The sequence below is a fragment of the Athene noctua genome, chromosome 2, assembly GCF_965140245.1.
Source record: "Athene noctua chromosome 2, bAthNoc1.hap1.1, whole genome shotgun sequence".
In the NCBI taxonomy this organism is placed as follows: Eukaryota; Metazoa; Chordata; class Aves; order Strigiformes; family Strigidae; genus Athene; species Athene noctua.
The window spans coordinates 26,536,785-26,549,083 of record NC_134038.1 but is presented as its reverse complement, the minus strand read 5'-3'; the positions used below and the strand labels follow the sequence as shown (position 1 = coordinate 26,549,083).

Genomic DNA, 12,299 nt, shown 5'->3' with positions numbered 1-12,299 from the left:
TTGGGGAAAAATCCAAACTGTTCATCTGTGTTAGGTATTTTATAAGCTCTACTTTTGATGATACACATTTCAAAAGAATTTGTAATGCAAGCATGTAATTTCTGTAGTTGCTTTCATTTGGGGGGGTAATTATAGGGGTGGTATGTTAGGGGATTACTTTTTAATTTCCCCAGGAATCTACAACTGGTATCAGTTTCACTTGTAGGTTTCCTGGCCAGTTTATCCATGGAGGATATTGTCTCTGTTTTTCTATTAACTTGCTTACCTGTTGTGGTTTAACCCCAGACAGCAACTAAGCATCATGCAGCTGCTCTCTCACTCCTCCCCCCTCCCAGTGGGATGAGGAGGGGAATCAGAAAAAAAAGTAAAACTCGTGGGTTGAGATAAGAACAGTTTGACTAAATAAAATAAAATAATAACAACAATAACTAGACTATAATGTTACCAATAATAAAATATAATAAAATAATACTATTAATAATTGTAATGAAAATGAAGGTAACAGAGATAAATAAAACCCAAGAAAAGACAAGTGATGCACGATGCAGTTGCTCACCACCTGCTGGTATGCCTGAGCAGTGTTCCACCCCTCCCAGCCAACTCCCCCTAGTTTATATACTGACATTCTATGGTATGGAATATCCCCTTGGCTAGTTCAGGAGGTCGGCTGTTGTGGCTGTGCTCTCTCCCAGCTTCTTGTGCACCTGCTCACTGGAAGAGTGTGGGAAACTGAAAAATCCTTGACTTAGGATAAGCACTACTTAGCAACAATTAAACATCAGTGTGTTATCAACATTATTCTCACACTAAATCCAAAACACAGCACTGTACCAGCTACTAGGAAGAAAATTAATTATATTCCAGCTAAAACCAGGACTCCATTGCTGAAATCTATCCTGCTTTCTTTGTCTTGCTGATAAAATCATGTATGCCGTGATTATTCCACGTCATAATCAATATATTGTACCATAATGGAGAGAGTGTGTGTGTGTATGTATAACCTCCCTCATTGATAATCAGCATGTTATCTCTCAGTTTCTGCTCAGATCTGTTTTTACATGAGCAAGTTCCTTTTCTCTCTTCGCATTGAGGATTTCAGCTGGAACAGTTAACCACAATTTCAGGATTCCATTCCCTCGTGCCCTTTCATCTCTTATCTCCATGCTTCTGCGTGCTTCTGTCTTGCACATAATCCTGATCTCATCCTAACTTCAGCAGCACAGTTTTACTGTCAGGTTTTTAAGTTTTTGTTTGATTCATATATCAGAATAAGTTTGTTCTTTCTTTAATTCCTAACACCCAGTTATTCAGCAGCTCATCCTGAGGAACACTTCCTAGTGCTTTTCAGAGTGGTTGTTGCTTGCGATGATAATTTCAATCAAAGGGGGGAAAAAACCTATCAAAAGACAATATCCAATGCAAGGAGCCTGTCTTTTGTAAATGCTACAAACGGTGCTGTCAGTACACAAAACCAGTCATTTACTATTTTTGTGTAATTAGAAGTGACAAGGTTTATCCTATTTATAGTGGAGAGATTAAGAAGGGGAAAAGAAGGTTCATAATGAGAGATATGGTTAAAATCTGTTCTGCTGAATGTCTGTAATCTAAATCTGTAATAAAACAACTGGTATATATATTTAAATGTATATAACTGAGTGTCCAATATTTTTAGAACAAAACTGGTTGGCTAGTAATGAACAACACTTCTGCTTCCTGTCTGTGGCTGAGTCCATACTTGGTTGGATGCCAAAAATGATAGTTGTAGAAAAAATGTTGGAATGGTCAACCAGGAATAAAATATTTTTTTTCAGAGAGTTGACATAGTTTGTTCCTGAAAGTTCGTATAGTGGTGTTGTCTCAGGAAGCTTTGAAACAAAACTCTCAGTTTGATTGCTAACAAAAATTGTCGAAGTCATGCTGAAAGATTGTCAAGACTTTCCAAACCAGTGGAAGCTAGTGTACATGTAGTTGTAGACTGCAGCATTTACTTATTCCCAAAGTAAGTGAGACAGTGGACAGGCTGTTATGCTCCTGACAGGTCTATGGATGTGTTTTCTAAATTGCTGTGTTTAAGAAGGTAAGTATTATTTCCTAGCTTGGACTATGTCCTATAGACTGAGTCTGGTATCTCGTTTCTGACACTGGCTGAGAGCATGTCATTATTGATAGGGTAAGACAGATGTTTTCCAGCAGTCAGTTACTGAAGGACTCTAGTTCAGGGGAAATACCTTTGTGTTTGGTAGCCACTGAAGGATTTTTCTCCATGAAGTTGTCCTACTGCCTTTTTTTTAAGCCCGTGTAAATTTGTGCCATCAGAAGGATTAGCAAAGGGATTTCTTCAAGAATATCACATAGTAGATGTTAAAAAGCATAAGCAATTTGCTTCCAAGTCAATTGGTTGGAATTTATAGGGTGATATGTGTGTGTGTCTTAGTCTTTATTAGATATGTCAAACTCACCTGGCCTGGAAAAGGTAATTGAGAATTTCCTTCCCTACATGGGTGGTATGCTATGTGCAGTTCAGATTTAAAGTACTGGGTAAACAGGGCATGTGGATAATTTATTGTATGAATAAAGCACATGTTTTTACTGTCTGCTATCCTGACAAAGGTATTAATTCACAGAGGCTATTTTAGATGGTTAAGCAAATTATAGGGGAATATGTTTTCAGTTTATTGGAATCCTACAATATCTATCCTAATGAAATTTACAGAATACAGGAGTAAGTTAAATGTACAGAACTACATTCTGTAACCATTTATCTTCAGTATTTTAATTAGATCTTCTTTTCTGACAGGTGGTTTGTGAGGAAGGCGACAGCTATGCCTACTCAAAATATGGACGATTTTGTCATGAAATCAAAATGAACTATTCTCCATATGTGAATTATTTTACTCGAGTGTACTGGAATAGATCCTACTTTGTATATAGAATCAACACTGTGATATCTTTCCAGTCATGAAAAAGCATGCAAGCTTCTTTCTGAGGATTGATTGTGAATGAAACACAGTTGGAAAAGCTCCTTTTGATCAAGGAAGTTATTTTCACAGATACATGTGCGCACATGCAGTGTATTGACAACTTTATTTTAACAAACTGGAATTCTTTGAACTACAGATCAACAGACAGAGATACCATTCTTGAAGGAAACAGGAAAATTTATCGATTTTACAGTCTCTACAAAGTGTGACAGTCTTCCACATTTTTGCATTTTTCTTCCCATTATAAATCTTCACGTAAATGAGATTTCTAATCTCATAGTGTTAGAGAACCGCTGTGGATAGACTTCAGTAAATGCAGAAAAATCATTTAAAGAGCTCATTTAAGTCATACTACTTTTATTTTCTAGCAAGAAAGCAATTGGTATCCTGAGTCCTTTCAAGTAAGTGTTTGGAGGGGTTTTTTGTTGCTGTTTTAATTCTTCCCATCTTCCACTGTAAACATTTCTGTGTTTATCAACACACATTCATACATCTTATGTGTTGCTATAGTGTTTGTTTAAATCAAATAAGGAAGATCTAATTTGAACACTTCCATAGGTGAAGACGCTGATCTCTATGTGTCTTAGAGATGTGTTGATGGAAGTGCTTGTACTTAGACCTAGCTGTAGCAGTTGACAAGGTCAGATCTTCAGTTTGGAAAGAACTTGCCTTCAGGATTTTTCCATGCTTAAATGTGTATGTGTGTCTGCAGATGCGTGTCTTAGCTGCCATCAGAATGGGCCAGTATACAATCATGTGCTGTACTTGTTTTTAGGCAAGTGTAGCAGGACAACTAGGTTTGCTGCTGAGACTTCTGCACTTCTGTTTCATCCCCTCTGTGTGCGTGCTGGTATATATGTGTGTCTGTGTGGGAATGGATCGGTGATACTCAATTCATTCAACTTACTGTGTGATGGTTACATTGAGATAGTGCCATAACTGTAATTTAAAACACTATAATCACCACCATTAATAAATAGTGGTAATAGCTATTTATATATCAGATATGCAACTACACTGAGATCTTTGAAAATTTGGGAAAGTACTCTGCAATCTTGCTTCCCTTTAAAGTTTGTCTTTCTTATATGACCCCGTTTGCCTCTACAACTATTTTTCTTAACAAATTGTCTGTTCATCCTGTTTGTTGCTGGCTGATATACTTTCAAGAAAATGAATGATGCTTTAATTCCAACTCTGGGCCTAATCCTCGTAAATGGAAATTGTAAATGGAAAATCCAATAAAAGGTAACGGTAACTTTGCTTACGTAGGTGTAGCTGGACAGAAAGCCGGGACATAAGCTTTGGAAGAAGAGATTATTCACCCGTTCTGAGTTACCTGCAGTTAGGCATTCATGTAGCACCTGGCCTAGAGACCAGTCTGTCAGGCATGTAGGAATGATTCTTTGGAACCCAGATATCTTTAATGAAGGATCTGGCATAATAGGATGAACCTCCAACTGAAAAATCTGCAAACCATTCTGCAAGTGAAAGCTGCAAAATGATCCTTACTGTACTTGTCGATAAAATGCAAATTCAGAGATTTTAACGCTGAAATTATTAGGAATTGCAGCATGCTGGTGTATATGTGAGATTCTTATCTCTCTATGCAGATATATTTGCTTACTTTACACTAAGAGGCAGTGCTGAGATTTTTTTAAAACCTATTATCACTATTGGAGTGATTTAAAAGAAAAAAGCTTTATTGTTGTAAAAGTCAACATGTCTGTAATCTGTTTTTTACTTTCAGTTATATTTTTAGGCGTATGAGTCTTGACAAGATGTTAAATTATGCGTTTAATTTGAAACCAATGTTCAGATAAATCCATCTAATATACTGGATGTGATCACTGAGAGAAACTTTTATCGGTGTAACTGAGTTACAAGTGAAAAGTAAATATCCTTTCTGGGGATAGAGTCATTGTGTTGAGGGCAGTGTGTATGTGCGTCTCTGGTCAAGTGCAGCCCGCATTTATTTGCTTATGCACAAGTGCATATGTTTTACTGCACTGGACTGTTTCAGACTTTCCATTTACCTTATAACAACAAGCTAGTGTATGAACTTGAGCTATGGCAGGCCTGCGGGAGCCTTCTCTGTATGTGCTAGTATGGATGGAGATGTAGTATTTGGAAGTTTAGAGTTTCTTACACAATTTAAGTTTGTTTGAAACATTGTCAAGGAATTCCATCTCTGTGTGTCAGTCATTTACTTGCTTGAAGTTAATCATTCATGAATATCATTTCATAACAGCAATAAGGCATTCCAGGTAGCAAACTTCAGGGTTACAGCTGCACTTGGATGGATGAAGTCACTTACGGCTTCATGCCTTAGACTGCCATGCCAAGATGCAATATCTAACTATCCTCGACTGCCTGTTGTGTTTTACCGCAGTGCTGTATGTATGTGTTACCACATAGAAGGTAGTTTGAATACTTACGTGTAGAGCACACATGTTAAGAAAAATGCAAATGAGGCCATTGTACAGCTAAAGAAAAACACTTTGTAGCACCTTGGCCTTTATACATGTTTAAACAAACATGTTGAACTTTATTTGAACTGTGACATAGTTGTTGTTATTAGTTTTGTCATAGTTTTTAAGATATATTCTTGATACTTCAATTGATTCTGCTTTAGGAGAATCATTTAAGATTTTTACCTTGCTTTTTATATTAGAGAAAATTGTATTGCAGTACCATTGGCACAGCAGCCTTAAGTAACAGAAGGAGCCTTTTATGTGGGAGAAATATTGCTGTTGTTCCAGTAAAAAGGCGTAATTTTTAAACTGAGTGACTGGAGGAATCATATCTTACAAAGAAAGTGATGAGCTTGAATTTCTTATCCAACTATGGGTTAGTAAAAATATTATTGTCTATTCTAACCTCTACCTTCTGTGAAAAATAAACAGTAAGTTTCATGGTATCCCTCAGAAGAACAGCAATAGGGCATAATTACTTCCGACTTGTACACACAACCCTAGCTTGGTTTTCAGCCAGGTCGCAGGTTTAACTCCATGAAAGGGCTGGGGGAATGTTTTGCAAATTTTGATCTGTTTTGCTATAGATGTTGCAATTCAGTTGAAACATGTGCCTTGCAAGCTTTTATTAAACAAAGCCCCCCTCAATTTGTGTTTCTTTTTGTGAAGATTTCTGGTTGTTTCAATTCCCGTCTCTCTGATTTCTAGAACTTCTGTTGTGTCTTAATACCCCAGCGTCCAAGGATGCTCATGTAGTAAGTGGTGCAGCTATCTAACAGCTGTTCACTAGGAAGAAATTGCGTAGCAATTTGTACTGCTACTTTGCTGGCTTATTTCCTCCTTCAGATTTCCAATTTCTGTTATGCTTAGTAAATGCAAAAAAATTACCTTGAAAGAATAAATTGAGTATAGTATTTTCAGGCACTTACCTGTTACTATTAGACTTGTGGATTAAAGTTAAATCAAACCACAGCTAAACTGACATGTACAGTTTTGTCTTAACTTAAAAAAAGCTCTCTCACTTCCTGAATTACCACATACTTGAACTCAGTTGATAGATTTGCCAGATGTTTGAGACTAATTAAGGCATTTCAGAATATAAGCTTCTATTCATTTTATTTTTAAAAAATACTGTTTTCATTTCTTCCAGAGTAAATGGAAATACAGTTTAGTACAATGCAATCCTAAATACAATTTCCAGTGGTGGGGTAAGGAGGAGATACACAAATATGGAAGAAGGAGGGCCAAAAGATTTACAGGCATTGAAAATGCTTCAATCTATTTGCTCTGGTGGAATTACTGTTTACTGAAAAGTAGAAGGTTAGGGACCAATTCTTGTTCTTACCACCTTATTTTCACTTAGACATCTGCAGATGTCCAAATCTTGTGACCCTTCATCAGCTTTTCCATGCAGTTTGTGTGAATAGGAGCTGCGAGATCAGGTGGTAGGGATTGTAAACTGTCATTGAAACACTTCTTAATGACTGCTGTTAATGGCATGTAACCTATCCTTTAACCAAAAATCTAACAAGAGAAAGCCTAGGCTGTTAGTGTGAATGCGTGGGCACGCTTCTTGTATTTGCATTTAGAGAGGTCTGTTTTACTACTGTGTTTTGGAGATGTAATGAGTAACTTCTGTTATTGCTAATGGTGATCGAATCTATAGATCTAAATATTGATGGGCAGGTGGACTCTAGAGTACTATGGTATTAGAAATGAAAGAAAAGCTGTTTATTCCAACACAAGCAATATTTCATGCAAACTAATACCTCAACATAAATCTGTATAATCATGCCTTTAGCACTCTTTTTAAAACTTAATTTTAGGGGGGAAAAAAAAGTGAAAATTCTGAAACATGCAGTGTCTGTTATTTTAGTAATCATTTCTACTTCATCAGTACAGCTAAAAGTAAATATCACCGTTACGTTGCTGCACTCTTACTATGCCAAATGCAGAGCTAGTGATGCCTAAAGGTCTTCTGAATTGTTTGGTACCTCAACTAGATGTTTAAATGTGTAATTAATCTGGCAGTGTTTTTGATTTCAGCGCAGTTAAATGTATGTAATTCTGCCTTTCGAGTGATGTTTAAGGTTACCTATTTATTTTATGGAAAAGAGGTGGATGTTTAATGCCTTTCAAAGTTTCAAACTTTGTTACTTCAGTAATGCAGAACAATTATTGGTGGTGCTTTACTTGTTAACAGTGACATTTAGCAGTAGCGTATATAGCATATGGACATATCTGTGTGCAGCTATTTAATAACAAATCTAAGGAATCCAATTCCTTTTATCCTGTTTGTTGTCTTGGACAGTTTTTTATCAAAGTAATGTATACATAGTAAATATTTTTCTCTTGTGACAAACTTTTTTTCTGTGAAAAAAAATAAAGTTGTAATAAAAGCCAAGTCCAGAAAGTGGAGTGTTTGGGACACAAACCGTTTTATGCTTTCTTTTGAGAAGTCTGATACTCTTTTACCAAAAACGTGTAGTTCATAATGAATTAACCTCCTTCCTCTGTTGCGATAATAAAATGATTTTTGTATTCTGTTGCATTATTTGCATATGCAATTATCAGTCAAGTGAAGACTGTGCAGTATAGCTCAAATATCTGTCTCATTGGCTGACGGAGCAGCGTAAACACTCTTGCACCTCTCAAGGATTAGCAGCCTGCTCAAACCAGATCCATGTCATGCTGACAGTAACTACCTGTTGAGACACACTGGCATGAGGATGCGGGGCAAAATATGGAATTCTTGAACTCTGACTTTCTCCCTAAAGATCTTCTTACAGCAAGTATGTCACCTGGAAATAAATTGCTATGCAACATCAAATGCTTACTGCTTTATTTTTTTAATCAACTAATATATTATCTGCCTTGAACTTTTACAGATCATGATTACATATATTGGAGCCTTCTATCATTTTATAATAAGAGTGTAATCTTTGAATGCAGACTACTTTGTAATAATTCACCATGTAATGATTTGAAAACCTTGAGATTATTTTAGTTAAACTCAGAAGATGGTAGAAATACTCTATGAATTGCTTCTCCAAAAATCGACCATATAGCACCTAAAAAGTATGTATTTATGTCTTAAATTTATAATGGTTCTGAGTTTGAACGTTCATCAGACTGCTTCCTTTTAGACCAGTCAGGAAATGTGCGGATGGTGAAGTATTCAGATTTATCCATAAATTCTTCAAGCACCCAGGCTTTGTGATTGCTTAGCTAAAAGGGGAATGGAGCTTCCTGGCACCATGAAATCTATATTGGTGTTTGTGTACTCTTCCATGTCATTATTCAAAACTAAGACCATGATTACCAGCTGTGAAATACAGAATATTCCATTATATATAATAGAGTATATATTTATTTGTGTATATAAATAGGTTTATATCAAAGTGTGTATATGTATTTTATGTGTATATGTATCTCCGTATAAAATATATATTCTGATGATAATCAATGTTTGAGAGGTGTTGGGTAAAACTACTGTTGGTTTGGGGGTTTTCCCCCTTCAACGGTAATCTGTAATCTGTTTTTAGGACCTAGTTTCCCAGATTTCCCAATTTTTGTGGTGACCCAGACTAGGATACTTCAGTTCCCATATGCGTTTAACAAATGTGATAGACACTTTTTAATAGTAATGAGATTAAGTGCTTCTCATTATTAATTAAACTGCATATACAGAATATACAAACATAGAGTAATACTGAACGGTTCAGTAGATTGTAACACCAGCAGCACATACATTTACCTTCAGAATTTTGAGTATCTTTTTAAGGCCTTGGAATTTCTTCTTGTATCAAAGTTATAACTCTGGTGTCTGTTGTCAAGCCTTAACTCCTGATGGTAATATAACTGATGGGTTCTAGGGCAAGACTGACTTTTCTACACTGTCGCAGTAAATACCAGCAGATTCTGTAAGATGAGGGTGAATATAAAATCATGCCCTAAGCCATTCTCCCCTCTGAAGAAGGCTGACAAAGGCCAGGCAAAAATGCAGCCACTTGCCCCTTAGTGCCTTGTGTTACACTGTCTGCAAGAGGCTCAGCACAGAAGCTGTGATCTCCCCGGAGTAATTGCTGGATGCTGGAATGAGCACGTGTGGTTTCCTTGGTTCATCTAACTTCAACCCTGGACGGCAATACAAAATTCCTGCTGCAGAAGTGATTGACCTGTTTATGCAATTTTAGAAAGGTATATTAAAATTAAATATTGTTTTCGTTTCATTGTGAAAACTTATTTCTGAAACACACTAACAGTGTAATTTGCATCTATTTCTGCATTATTAACACCTGGGTAAATGCTGCTGCTTTTTTTTTTTTTCTTTTTTTTTCTCCCAATTTGGCCAGTTTTACAATGAACTGAGCTGTAGTCCAAGCTGCTGGCTGCATTCTAGGTCCCAGCTGTGAGAGAGAGCCAGAAGAAGGCTGTTGGGCTTGCTGGTAGTTTGGCCTCAGAGTAGCAATTCTTTCATTTAGTGGTTGCATTTCACAGTTCTCAGTTCACCAGATAAGGTTTCCTAGAGAAGAATCCTAAAAATAAATTTCACTATGATTCTTTGGCAATAGAAGCTGCCAGCGTCCTGAAGGTATTTAAGGAGCTTATTCCAGTTGTTTACATTTATTTCTTCCCTGTGTTGTTCCCTATAAGAGCCAAGAGCTGTCACCTCTTGGGCTAATGCAGTATCAGTCTGTGGTTTCTGCTTCAGTTTCATAGGAAGAGTCAAGTTCCTTTGGAAAATAGAGCTACACAGAAAGAGCCATACCGTTTTCTTGGCAGTGTCCTCAAAAGAATAAGAGGTTACTCCAGAATGGCCAGTCTTGTAGCATTTAGATATATACTGTACATGCCTATACACATATAATACAGTTTTTGAGAATTGCTTACCCTTCCTTAAACTGTTTAGCTGCTAGTTGATCCTTGACAAGCACATAAAATCAACTGTGAACAGTGGAAACATTTTTTTGCTGGTTTTCAAAGTGGTTACTAGGACAGAATATCACCCACTGACTGTAGAGAGCCCCAAACATGAGCCTCTGCTTTGACTTCCCTGATCCCCATTAGCTGAACTGCACCTCCCTCCCCACCCCTCAATTCCACAAGAAAAATGGTTTTCATTGAAAAGGCTGATATGGCAGAGATGTTTAATATTTTCATAGAATCATAGAATGGTTTTGAAGGGACTTCAAAGCTCATCTAGTTCCACCCCCCTGCCATGGGCAGGGACACCTTCCACTAGCCCAGGTTGCTCAAAGCCCCGTCCAGCCTGGCCTGGAACACTGCCAGGGAGGGGGCAGCCACAGCTTCTCTGGCAACCTGTGCCAGTGTCTCACCACCCTCACTGTAAATAATTCTTTCCTTATATCTAATCTCAATCTACCCTCTTTTAGTTTAGAACCATTCCCCTTCATCCTATCGCTACACTCCCTGATAAAGAGTCCCTCCCCATCTTTCCTGTAGCCCCTTTAAGTACTGGAAGGCTGCAATAAGGCCTCCCCAGAGTCTTCTCCAGGCTGAACAACCCCAGATCTCTCAGCCTGTCCTTTTAGGGGAGGTGCTCCAGCCCCCTGATCATCAAAACTTTCCTATTTCTAACAAAACGATGTAATTTGGTCCCTTTGTTATCATTTGAAAAAAACCATCCGAACAGCCCATTACAAATAACTTCTACCATTTCAAAACATTTAATGCGTATATAACTGCCCAACACCAGTAAGAGCGGTATTTCAGCCGTGCCTGGCTGGGATGCAGCCGCGCAATTTTAGAGCTGGTAATCACAGTCAATAGCATCTCAAGAGTGTTTGTATCTCTTTAAATTGTAGGGTAGGATTTGCATCCATAAATAAATGTATATTTGTTTTGTCGTAACACAGGTTTTGTGCAATTGGGCATTGAAAATAACATAGTTGTCCTAGTAAGTATCCATAGCGGCAATGTTGTTGCTGGTTCTGCTCTTTTAAGATGCATCATAAATTCTGTCAGTGGGGCCACGTGCAGCAGAAGCCTAAATTTACATCACCCGAATGCTGTGTTAGTGAATGTATTAACAATGCATCGGTTCATATGTGTGAGGGAGTACTGTGAACAAAATCCAGCTTATATCTTGACAGGTTGTAGACAACACTGTGTGTTTCTAAATACGTGAGTATAAGAGACTAGACAGGGCAGAATGTGTTGTAACGTAAGCTAAAATTGGGCGCTTGGATTTTGAGAGGATTTAATTTATTTGTTGAGAGTTTGTGTAAGGCCAGCAGGATGCGTCACATTTCGGAAGAGGGTATGTTGCTCTGTATCTCAGTATTGATCTAAACTTGTCCTGAACTGAACATTTGTTCAGGTGATCTGGCTGGCTCATTAAGTGTCATAAGTTAATGAGCTTTCTAGTGCCTTTGTGAGACAGGGAATTATTCACGTTTTATTGTTATATAGGACACAAAGAGTAAAGATAATGCACTCAAAGCTTGCTACAGGGGTTAACCATGGGTGGGTCTTGATGATTACTTTCCTGTTGTTACAAGTAAACATATCCTTAAAAATATGTGGGCTTACTTTTTGCCTTCCCAGTCTGAGATCTCAAAAATCTGATTTTTAGAACCAATAATCTCTTCACCTTGCTAGGGTAAAAATAAAGGCTGACAGCTTGTAGTAATGTGATGTGATCTCCCAGCAATCTCCTCTCCTTAAAGCTGGTAATTCCCCGGGTGGCAGAGGTGCAGATCTAGCAGTTGGTTGTCATCTTTGACTTACCTGTAATATTTAACTAAAGCTGATTGAAATGGCTTCTGGCTTTCTTGAGCAAAGCTTCACTTCCAGGCTAGATATGTCATCACTGAAGTTACAC

The 12,299-nt window shown here is 37.5% G+C and overlaps 1 protein-coding gene across 3 annotated transcripts in view; it reads left to right on the top strand.

The window, feature by feature from the left end:
- The window catches only part of DPY19L4 (dpy-19 like 4), a 38,152-nt gene extending 28,528 nt beyond the window's left edge, over nucleotides 1–9,624 (top strand). For all 3 annotated transcript variants that reach the window (XM_074898710.1, XM_074898709.1, XM_074898711.1), the window contains exon 19: nucleotides 2,798–9,624. In XM_074898710.1, coding sequence (XP_074754811.1) covers nucleotides 2,798–2,962 — 165 coding nt within the window. In that variant the 3' untranslated portion in view covers nucleotides 2,963–9,624. The remainder of the gene's footprint in view (nucleotides 1–2,797) is intronic.
- Nucleotides 9,625–12,299: the final 2,675 nt, after the last annotated feature.